This window comes from Lissotriton helveticus, chromosome 4_1 (assembly GCF_964261635.1).
Source record: "Lissotriton helveticus chromosome 4_1, aLisHel1.1, whole genome shotgun sequence".
In the NCBI taxonomy this organism is placed as follows: Eukaryota; Metazoa; Chordata; class Amphibia; order Caudata; family Salamandridae; genus Lissotriton; species Lissotriton helveticus.
In genome coordinates, this window is record NC_136063.1 from 1,093,586,252 (window position 1) to 1,093,598,997 (window position 12,746).

The 12,746-nt window shown below is 40.5% G+C and overlaps 1 protein-coding gene across 1 annotated transcript in view; it reads right to left on the reverse strand.

The window, feature by feature from the left end:
* GABBR2 (gamma-aminobutyric acid type B receptor subunit 2) overlaps positions 1-12,746 on the reverse strand; it is a 1,581,022-nt gene that overhangs the window by 568,325 nt on the left and 999,951 nt on the right. Inside the window, exon 8 of the mRNA XM_078686234.1 lies at positions 9,163-9,223. Coding sequence (XP_078542360.1) covers positions 9,163-9,223 — 61 coding nt within the window. The remainder of the gene's footprint in view (positions 1-9,162; positions 9,224-12,746) is intronic.

The window sequence follows — 12,746 nt, forward strand, 5'->3', positions numbered from 1 at the left end:
GAGCCCCAAAATCTCTCCTCAAGCCCCAGCTCGGAAAAAAAAACAGATGTTGAGCCCCCCTGGCCTAGTAAGGCACGGGGTAGCTGAATCGCTGGACGATGATGAGGGACCACCAGACAATACTGAAGGGCTTGTGGAACCAGCCTTCAACTTGCCTAGGAATCGTAATACGCCAAATGAGGGTGATATAAAAACCAAAGGATATGTTGATCCGACACCTCAAGCGGAGTCAGGGCACGACAAGCACACATTCCCAACGCTTGACTGCATGGTGACACGGCAAGAGGACATTAAGGGAAAGAAAGATCTTATTATATCGGCTGACACGCCAGAGAGAATGTCTCCTCATATATCAATTCCACCACAATCTACAGTGCAAGACCGGCCTGCACCTCTTTCATTTGACCATCAATTCGACCTACAACTCGAAGAACTTAAGAGAAGCTATGTGCCCAGTCAAACTCAAATTCAAATCTCGGGCCCAGCCACCTCACCTATTAAATCACTGCAGACTATGGATTTTGAATCCTCGTACCTCGCTCAAGAAGAGTGGGAAGAACTGGTAGCCTCCTACTCTGCGGCCCCACAGGATGAACCCCCAGGCATGATCAAGAATGCGCCAAACCCTAAATCCGGTAAGGAAATTCAACAAACAAAAGAAGACATTTGGACATCTCTTTTGCACACAATGCAAATGTCCCTAAATGCCATCCAATATCATTCAGACAAGATGGATCTCCAATTGTCTGTCCTTAACTCGCTTTCTATCTTCGTGGCCAATATTGACGGTAAGCTAGCAGAGCTCAATAATTTGGTAAGAAGGGCGCAAGCAGAGACACAACTAACACAAACCAACTGCTCATGTATAACAATCGGTAAACACTCAAAATATCGAGTTTTTAATATCGAGTTACATTAATATCGAGTTAAAAATATAGAATGGACACAATATCGAATGGACACAATATAGACTACAAAAATATCGAATAGAATAGCATTAATATCGAATCAAAAATATAGAATGGACAAAATATCGAATGGACAGAATATAGAGAACAAAAATGTAGAATGACAGAATATAGACAACAAAAATATAGAAGGGACAGAATATAAACAACAAAAATATCGAATTTGAGGTAAGTAAGTTAATATTAATTTTTTTAAGTATTTTTTATGTTAGTATATGTGTGAAAAGTGTATATTTATTTTATAATTTATTTTAATTAATTAATTTTATGGTATTTAATTTTTGCGTAATATAATTCTGTAGCGGGTTGTGGGTTTATAGGGGAATAGGGTGGGAAGTAATTTAATTATAATTAATGAAATATGTTAATTTATTTATTGGTATTTATTTTGAATTAATTGTTAATTAATTATTAATTGGCCATTAATTAAAATATAATTGGTAATTATTTTAATTAATTGATTAATTGATAAATATGTTAATTTTATTAATGTATTTTCTGTAGTGGGTTGTGGGTTTATAGGGGAATAGGGTGGGAAGTAATTTAATTAAAATTAATAAAAAATTTAAATGTATTTATTGGTATTTATTTGTAATTAATTGATATTAAAATTTTTAATTTGTAATCAATTAAAATATAATTTGTCATTAATTTTAATTAATAGTTTAATTGATAATTATGTTAATTTTATTATTTATTTTCTGTAGCGGGTTGTGGGTTTATAGGGGAATAGGGTGGGAAGTAATTTAATTGTAAATAATTAAATATTGTTATTTATTTATTGGATTTGTTTTGTTGTAATTTTTAATAATTGTTTAATTGGTAAGTAATTAATTGATATTTGGTAAAAATGTTTTATTAATAGTTAATTATTTGTAATATTTTTTTGTATTTATAATTTATTAATTATTATATTATATACAATTGTTAATTACTTTTAATTAATTTGTATTTGGTATTAATATTTAATTTATTTTTATTCATATATGAAGTATTTACTTTCCCTACTGTTGCACTCTCAGGAGTGTGAATAGTAACTTTTACCCCTACGCTATCCAACGCTTTCCCTACTGTTGCACTCACTGGAGTGGGAATAGTAATTTTTACCCCTACGCTATCCAATGCTTTCCATACTGTTGCACTCTTTGGAGTGGGAATAGTAATGTTTACCCCTACGGTATCCAACACTATCCCTACTACTGTTGCACTCTCTGGAGTGGCAATAGTAATTTTAATCCCTAGCGCTATCTAACGTTTTCTCTACTGTTGCACTCACTGGAGTGGGAATAGTAAATTTTACTCCTACGCTATCCAACACTTTCCCTACTGTTGCACTCTTTGGAGTTGGAATAGTAATTTTTACCCCTACGCTATCCAACGTATTCCCTACTGTTGCACTCACTGGAGTGGGAATAGTAATTTTTAGCCCTACGCTATCCAATGCTTTTCCTACTGTTGCACTCTTTGGAGTGGGAATAGTAATTTTAACTCTCCCACTATCCAACACTTTCCCTACTGTTGCACTCTCTGGAGTGGGAATAGTAATTTTTACCCCTACACTATCCAACACTTTCCCTACTGTTGCACTCACTGGAGTGGGAATAGTCATTTTTACCCCTACGCTATCCAACGCTTTCCCTACTGTTGCATTCTCTGCAGTGGGAATAGTCATTTTTACCCCTACGCTATCCAACGCTTTCCCTACTGTTGCACTCTTTGGAGTGGGAATAGTAAATTTTACCCTGCCGCTATCCAACGTTTTCCCTACTGTTGCACTCTCTGGAGTTGGAATATTAATTTTTACCCCTACGCTATCCAACGCTTTCCCTACTGTTGCACTCTCTGGAGTGGGAATAGTAATTTTTACCCCTATGCTATCCAACGCTTTCCCTACTGTTGCACTCTCTGGAGTGGGAATAGTAATTTTTACCCCTACGCTATCCAGCGCTTTCCCTACTGTTGCACTCCCTGGAGTTGGAATAGTAATTTTTACCCCTACGCTATCCAACGCTTTCCCTACTGTGGCACTCACTGGAGTGGTTATAGTAAATGTTACCCTTTTCCGCTATCCTACGGTAAAAATATTGTAGTTTTTTAATTAATATTACGTTTATATATATATGCATTAACAAATCAATTTGTATTATTTTTTTTACTTACATTAATTGTTTATTAATTTTAAGGTTATTTAAGTATTTTAAGTATGTTTACATTAATTATATTTATTATTTCATTAATTTTAAATTAATTTAAAACATTTTAAAAAATTGGATATTTTGACTAACTATATTTTTTACATCGATATTTTTGATTCAATATTTTTGTACTTACCTGTTTGGAGATAGGAGGTCGATATTTTGTTATTCTATATTTTTACCTCGATATTTTTGTAACTCGATATTCTTGACCTCGATATTGTTTCAGTGATCCATAACAATCATAGACAAACTGGCTACATTCCCAACGGCAATGGGTAATCTCCTCTCAGACATCAGGGAGGCTACTAAAAATTCCCCATCAAAGGGTCTGGACCAGCTGAGAAACAAAGCATGGCCGATACAGAGCTCAGGTTCCCGGGCACCTAGTCTGGCGACTGCAAAACCGACTCAAGAAGCGCAGCAGGAGGAGGAAGCCGCAGACTTAACAAAGCAAGGACTAGACAGGATTTTAAGGGACAGTGGATGTCAACGGCCATCACCTATTAATATAACGCTACTGGGCAAAATCCGACAAAATAAATAACCACTGGAACACCTACAATCAATAAAACAGGGGAGAAAGCAGAGAAGGAAGGGCCGCAAAGGAAGGGCCGCAACCAAAAGAAAAAAATCCCCGCAATACTTGGAGAAAAAAATAACAGTACGGGGAGTTTGACATCAGAACCAGTAAGAGACATGCCAGCCGAGAACTGCAATGAAATAGGAACGGATCATGATATAAGAGAAAATCCGATTCAAGAAGAGAGACAAAAGACCAAAAAGAACATGACTTTTAATAGGAAAACTGCCACTAGCGTCACTCACAAAAAAGAAGCAGGGCATGCTCAGAGGAGCAATGAAAAAGATCTGGTCAATCCTCTCAAGAGACAGTTCGGAACCAGAAAGAGACATGTCAGCCGAGCACTGCAATGAAATAGATACGGATCCCGACTTAAGAGAAAACTCGAGTCAAGAAGAGAAGCAAAAGTCCAAAAAGAATACTACATTTAACAGAACAACAGCCACTAGTGCCATTCGCAAGAAAGAAGCAGGTCATGCTCAGAGGAGCAATGAAAAAGATTTGGTCCATGATCTCAGGGAAAGTTCAAACCAGGAAGATATGCAAAAAGAAAATGATACCACTCGAAACAGAAGATTTGTCTACAGCCCCATTAATAGAAACGAAACGGGTCATCCACAAGGGGCCATATTAACATCAGCAATTATAGGCAACTTAGAGTCAACATAGGCAAAGGAAAATAGCGCTCAGGGTCAAGGAACTCTGAGCGAGGAACACCATGGCTCAGGTGATGTTCCTATCATCACTCACGACAGCCCAACACACGAGATGGTGTAGGCAGACAGCCCCACAATCATGTTCTTACCGGAGTATAAATCAAAGGGCCCATTTGACATCTTAAATAGGAGGAACATACTACGCTTACTGAATTCCATAATCAGTCTAAAAATATATCCACCAGTGACTTGGAGTCAGTCGAGTTCATAGAAATACTGGATCGCCCGGGGGCCAAAGCAACAAAAACAGTTTGGTTAACCGCAGAAATGGCTCAGACAGTATTAAAAAAAACAAGCCAAGTTCAACACCTGGGGTATAAAGCTCAACCATTCTCAAAACCAAAATACCCCGATCCACTGGCACCAGACAGCGAACAACAGAAAGAGAATGGTCAATCTGATCCAAATCCACGATTACTTTCGGTACTGCGTGGGGCTCACAGCAACACCCCAGACATCCCAGACCTTAGAGAGCGACACAATAAAAAGATTGTTCGCCACTAATAGCGCTGCCTATCAAGACTGGAGCTGGCTCTCGAGGACTATAAATGTCAAAACAGAAAATCAATGACGAAATAAGTATAATGACGAGAACTCTTCCAACACTCTTAACCTGTGCTCCTGGAACATTAATGGCCTATGTGATAAGTTGACCGATACAGAACTTTATAACTATTTGAAAAGATTCAATATTATTGCATTGCAAGAAACATGGTCCGATCAACCACCAGCACTTCCCGGCTGTAATCTGAACTTCATTCCTCCCACGCAAAATGCACGGTTTGGCCATAAAAAGGGCGGCCTTGCCATATATAGTTTTATAGGGAGCATTTTTGCAGTAGTACCCCTTGCACATAAACTAACCCCGCCAAACGCAATGCAAGTGCTACAAATTTCAATTATGGGGAGGACCAAAATGGAAGAACTAATTTTAATAAACCTCTATCTACATCCCCGAGGAAAAAAACAGTGGAGCACAGCAGTTGAAGGAAGCCACAATATGACGCCATAAAAAAAGAAAAGTCTAATGACTGTGGTAGCTTTAAGAAATTTAAAAAACAAAATCACCGGTCCAAACCTCCTTCTTCTTATAAAGGTGATCCAAGCAAAGCTAATTCCAGCGATCCCTTATGGCAGCGAGATTATGAGAGGGAGGGATGCTGCTACAGTTGATGGCAAGAGCACTGCGCATGATCTTCGGCTTGCCAAGTTAAACATCTCCCGCACAAATGAGACTTGAATTTGGGCTCCAAAGAGAAGAGCTGGCATGCAAAGGATCATATATAAAAGGCTGGCACAAAATAAGCAGGGGAGAATCGAATACACTAAATGCTCTCCTGTGGAAGGAGCTACAAACCAAAGAAACTTGCCCTGCAAGGCACTATTTGGAGGCTGCCACCAACCAACTGGGGCTATGGCAGCTATGGGAACTTCCAGGATCCCCGGCAGGCATAAAAAAAGCAGTAAACAAGACTATCAGGAAAGAATCACTCTTGCAGGACAAAGCGTCCCTAGCAGAGCGTGCACATGCCTGGCTTACAATACAATCCTACATTAAACCCTTGCCTCAAGGATACCTCCAGATACCTCCAGATTGGGTGCTCAAAAAAACCAAAAGAGACATTTTTGAAGTTGCGCTAGGGCTGCTACCCTCGGCAAATCATCTACCCCCTTGGTTACGGACCCAGACACCAGTAAAGTGTCGTCTTTGCGGCGGAGGTGAAGAAAATATAGTGCATCTGACAACCATTTGCAGGGAACTATTACAAGATCGACGGGTCCTCCTGAGACCGCTCTTTAACAGAAAACGGATTCGGACTTGCAGGCAAGCGGTGCTGGCATGCTTTAGTGGCGATGATATCCAATTGAGCTGCCGGATGGGAAAACTCTAAGCAGCGACCGAAGCTCGACTTAAAAACAAATAGAACCTCACGGAGACAGGAGTACGGATGCAGAGGAGAACACACTCTCATGACCTATTTAAAGAAACGTTCCTGAATATCCCAGCGAAGAAAAAGGAAGAACAGCATTGGCATTTCCTTTTTTTTTAAGCACAAATTTAAATCATGCCCTGGTAACCTCGCATATTTAGATCTGGCTAATTGCTCTCAAGACCAGAACAGCCTCATATGTGTACTGAGCAACGAAATCGTTCAAATGGCGCCCTGGTTGCCTTAATAAGGCTTTTAATAATTCATACAAATGGTACTATATTCCCTTCCAAACATCCCCTGTAGCAGAAAGGGCTCTGACAAGGGAATTTCTGGGCTAGCCTTTATGTTTATCTGAGGCTCAGAAATTATTAACCACATGTTTTATAGTTTTTATCTTATATTCTGAACAAATAGCCTTTTTAGCGTTGAACTATTATTGTAATTTGTTGTCCTCTCTTTTTTAGCTTGAAACTGTGTAAAAATGGAAATTGTTTGTAATGGATTTAATTAACTGTACAATAAAGTTTACTTCTTACTTAGTCATGTGACCCAACATACGGGCTGCAGACACCATATGGGTAGGACAAGAAATTGTCACTTTTATAAAAATGGCATTTACAGAACTATGACTTAAATCAGGCTTTACCATTAAAAATGGTTTTAAATTACAATTCTTCAGACACCAAACTCGATATTCCTACCTGATCCTGATTGAAAGTGTTCTCCTATTAAATGCAATAAGGTAACCTAATGTTATCCCATAGGAGAGGTAGATCTTGCAGTATTGAACAACTAACTTAAGAGTTTTTTACTACCAGGACATCTAATAGTTAAAAGTACATGTCCAACTTTTTAAAAACTAGCCTTCACATGTAAGAAATATTTCTCTTTAAAGCTCAAAGATATACATCCACATTCCTATTTCTGGAACCTTTTGCATGAACTAGTAAAGATTCCTGAAAGTGATTACTGGGTCCAAAAGTGGAGTAGTGTGGCTCACTGGTTAGAGGCGGCAGACCCGTAAGCAGAGAACGGCCCGGGACCAGGGTTCAGTTCCTGACGAGGCAGGGTCGTGGACCAGGGTCAAAACGGACTCGATAATTCTCGCCTCGGTGCCTCCTCTAACCAGGGAACACACTCGGCAACTCTGGGCATTAAGCTTGCCTCATCTCTACAACGGCCCCCCACAGACGCCGGGGATGCCTGGTTTCACCTTGGAGATACCCAGTAAGGGACCATCTCACAGGGAAAACCAGGACGGGTTCCCCAGCGGTCTTCAGCGCCAGGATACTCCATGGAGTCGCAGTGCGCTTTACAAGTACACCCACATTTACATTTACATTTACAAAAGCTAAACCTGAACTTACAACTTTCAGTCAGAATTCACACTTGAGACTCACAGCCAATGCTCTCACTCACACAGTTCACAAAAATAAAACATCAGTTTATTCATGTCTAGAATCTGCTAATTTGAGTTAAAATGAGTGGTGAGTACTCAAAATCTGACAGTGCCAATGTGCTACATAGTTCGAGCTTGATTTAGCATGTAGTGTGTCACCATTCATCTATCAAGTTGGCAGAGGACATTATGCATGTTATTCTGATGGCCCAGCAGTAAACTCACTACCTTCAGAGGAACCGCCATCATGGCAGTTTCTCTGAAAGTACCAACATTTTGGTGGATGGACAATGTCAGATTTGACAGCTGTTCACAAAACATATTGTTTTTCAAGTGCAAACTCCTCAATTGGAGTTTGTTTTTGAAAAAAAAATCACTACTAACCCCCGCAACTAGGGACGTTTTACATAGGCATGGTGGTCATAGTTTATATTGCTTTGTTCATAACTGCCAGGTTTTCCCTGGCATTGGTATACAGAATAACAAGACATTAGGCTGTCAGCCCTAAACATAGTGGGTGAGGTGATGCCCCTACTCCGACAGCCGCATTCTATAAGGGCATCAGAGTAAGATTTCTGTTGACAGAGCCAATGATGGCACAGCCAATGGAAAGCTGACCGTTCATCTGACTCTTAATAGGGTTAGTGGACCGAGCATTTGGCAGGCTGTGTATCCTGTCTGCCAAACTCTAAATCAGGCCCTAAGTCTCCATCATATTAAGTCTGAATGGTCTGCATATACTATAGCTTGAAAAGGTAGCTGTAAAGGCACGTATTGTTCTTACTTTAGAGGGCACCAGCTTTTTGTGCCTTTGTTTAAGCTTTGAGAGTCATAAAAAAGGTATAAAAGAGGACAAAAGCATGATCTCTGGCTCTTGGTGTGCAGGGTCAACTAAAGCTGCAGAAGAGGAGGCTGGTTAGCAGGACTCTGTGCAAAAAAGAAGGATTTTGCAGTACACCTCCTTTACAATATTTCATCTGTTCCAGACCTCAACCAAGGAAACTGAACTGCAGCTCTAGCTTAGATTTGTGAAATGACTTGCGACAGAACCAGAGGAGACGGTGACCAAAATGATTCATAGCATTTCATAATTCCAAACCCTCTGGGGACCGTAAAGTATGCTGCAGGTTAAGAATGTCAGATGATCGGAGCAAGAGCAGGCAAAGAATAATGTGTTTGAAATAGCTGGTTAACGGACCTCTGTCCAAAAGATGGTCTTTCCAAGTTGAGATTGTCCAAGTGGAAAAGTTACACCTCACAGTTTGAGGGTCAGCAGTTACCAAGGTCACACCAGGAGCTCAGCACACTACAGGCTCATCATACAGAAAACATTTTATAAAATGAGAAAAGTTGTATCAGCACCATACCTTGAAACTGCGTAAATTTGATGGTGCCCATCCGTTCTCCATTTCTGAACATAACTTGCCCCTAAAAATAGAAATGCATGTTAAATCTCATGCAACATTCTGCAATGTGCAGATAAACAAAAGCAATAGCCAATATGACAGATCACAATATAATACAAAACATATAAAATGGCTGGAAAAATCAGGTATGAGGATGTTATTTATGCAATTAATATACATCATTCAATTTAGATCTGTTTATTAGTATATCTTTGACTCAATTTGTCTTTCTTGTATAGCATATGCAAATAATCTCAATTATTGGAAATGTTTCTGCTAGTGAAAGGCATCCACAGAAAAATATTGTAAAAGAGCTTGTGCTTGTATGACATGACGTGAAGTTATGATATGTAATGTTACGTTACATGTTTTAAAAAGAATATATATCGTGCATGGCTGCCCGACACCAGGGCGTCCCAGCGCCCCCCATAGGGGGCAGCAGGCATTGCAGAAGAGGCTTCACTCAAAGATCTAAGTCTTCAGCTGTTTCCTGAAAGCACCATGGTTTGTGTTATCCTGGATACTGATTGGCAAATTGTCCCATAAGCTGGGTACCAGGAAGCAAAAAGGCCTTCCTCCTGGCCAAACTAATTCAAAGAGCAGAAACATTGTCAAAGTGTAATCAGATGATCTCGGGCATCTAGAGGGACAAGAGGGCACAGTGAAAGAATTAGGAAAGGGGGGGGGCAGTTTTGAGCATGGCACGATGAGTGACACACAAGGCCTTGTACTGAATGCGTTTTTCCACAGTCTAACAGTGTAGACAGTGAAGCTTCTTGGAGAACAAGATGGATTTAGGCGCATGGCAGAGCAATCTCACTGCAGCATTAAGGATGATTTGCTTGTCCTTAGCAATACCCAAATAAACGATATTGCAGTCACCCAGGCAAGAGATGATAATGGCCTTCACAATTGTCTTTTGGATCAGAAGAGGAAACTCCTAAAGAAATGTCTTCAAATTCCTCTGGAGGCCAAAGCAGCAGGATGTAACAGCTTTTATTTGGTGTTCTAACGACAAGAGTTATCAATTAATACTCCCAAACACTTTAGAGCAGGCTTAGTGCTGGGGGTGGCCCTAATGTCTCCAGCCACCAGTGAGGACCCAAGCTGGATCACTGTTTATAAATGATTAACGATGCTGTTTGATTGCCACTGCATTTTAAAGAGTTTACACTCATCCAATTGGCCACAGTTTCTAAAACAAAGGGGGCTGTCATTTGTATTAGCAGAGAGTGATATAATCAGCTGCCAGCACAGGACATCAATGACAAACCAAATGATTCGACAACGTCTACCAGCGGTCGCACATAAATATTAAAGAGTGTGGGTCTCAGAGCAGAACCCTGAGGGACCCCACACTCAAGCTGCAATTTCCTGGAGGAAAATGGAGGGGATATTATTTGAAATGAATGTCCCTCCAAGAATGATGTAAACCAAGGAAGTGCCTTACCGCCAGTCTGTTTTTCAGGGCCTCGTAGGATGCAGTGTCACAAGCGCCACTAAGATCATGCAGGATCACAGCAGCTGACCCTTCTTTGTCCACAATATGATGAATCTCTTCAGTAACTGTGAGCAAGGACGTCTCTGTGCTATGAGCTGTCCTAAATCCTGTTTGAGAGGAGTGCAGTAAGTTGTGTTTCTCCAAATAATTAACCAATTGCCCGTTGGTGAATTTCTCTAATAGTTTCCTCAGGATTAGCAAAAGAGAGGTGGGCCAGTCATTTTTTTTAGGTAGCTTGTGATCTAATGAAGGCTTTTTCAATAGCGGGATGAACATCGTATGTTTCCAGCTGGTTGGAACCCCTGCCAACAAGATAGAAAGATTTAACTATCTAAGAAAAATCAGAAAAATAACATCTCCTTCCTTTCCCATTATATCCATTTGTGCGGGGTCACTAGGCGAGCCAGATTTAACTAGAGAAAAGAGTCTGGTAGCAGTCCATACTCATAAGCTCGAATGACTCCAAGAATGGACTCTGATGCGACCCATACATAAATTGAGGGTCCTGCCCTGGGTGTTGTTGATGTCATTCCCTTTCAAGTTGCAATAAATATCCCTCTCCTTTTGCACAAAGTACTCTGTATATTGCATTTGTCATTTGATGAATCTATTGGAGAAGCCTTGTTTGAGGCATAGAGCAGAGAGAACAATGTCAAACATTCCCTTTGCTGAGATCTGACCTTCAATTTTCTTAGCAGAGTAATTTAGAGTGCGAGGAAACACCTGATTATTAAAATAATTGTATTCATGAAAATATTACTGATTCTTAGGTGTTGACATGCCATATATCACACATTTACACTGTAGTCCTACTAGCCTTGATTGACACAAAACAGGATGTGAATTAACCAGTAGTGATATGAGTGTAACAAAGAATTAAGAAAGAGCTCGGCTGGAGTACCCCACGACTTGTCTCAGCACCTGACTGCAGCTATCCCCCAGTAAAACCACTAGGGATTCTGGAGGATGCATTGGGACATTTTAAGTGGTACAGGTCAGGGGCGGCTCCTCCATTGGGGCAGAGGAGCGTCGCCTCACTGCTTTCTCGCAGTGTGAGAAGCAGAAACATAAAATGGTATTTTAAATACCATTTTATGTTTCTGCTTCTGGCACTGCGAGAAAGCAGAAGGGTATACCATGTTGGGGGCGGTCAGGTGGGCGGGTTGGGGAGGAGTGGCATGCTCAATGCTGTGGGCCCTGACAGGTCAGCCCTCTGGGGCTGACCAAACCAGTCATGTACACTCTGCCTTTTCTCTATGTAGGCTGCATGCAGCCTACATAGAGAAAATGGTCTCCCCATAGGCGCCCGGCTGGGCACCATCCTCACCAATCGCAGTGCTGCCAATGCAGGCCTCACAGGCTATGGACTTGTCAACTGTGGGCAGTCCAACAGGGCACTTCCTCCTACCTTGGATCCCCGCCAGCTCCCTTGTGCTTTCGGCCAGCTGACCGAGGATCTCACACGGGCACACCAAGTTGTGCAGTGATGTTCATGGGATTGGGGATGTTGTATCTTGTTGACTGGAGGGTTGCTGTGCTGTAAGTAAAAATGCCCATCACTCTTACAGTTGGTCTCTATCTAACAGCAAATGTAATGTTTACATTTGAATTATTTGCACCTTTCCTAAGGAATCGACCTATCATGCGGCCTGAAACTATGGAGACGTCGGGATGAGACTCTGCTAGACATTTGAATAGTTACCTTATTAACAATAGCATTGGTGACAAGGGAGCTGTAAGAGAACTCACAACAACTCATTGGAAATGGGTGTTTTCCTCCTAGCTAAAGGGCAGATTACCTCTCAACACTGTAGAAGCTCCAACTCAATTTACATTAAGGAAGTTCAACCGGTGGCAAAGGGAAAGTTGTGTGCTGAAATGATCGGCTAAGAATATTAAGTTCTCAATTTATAAATTTATTTAAAGGTCAAAATAATAATTCCAAAAAGTAATTAGTTATAATCAGACCCAAATGCAATTAATACATCCAATAATGCGATATGCCTTTCAAGAAATAAAGTAACCACTGCACATAAAGTAATAG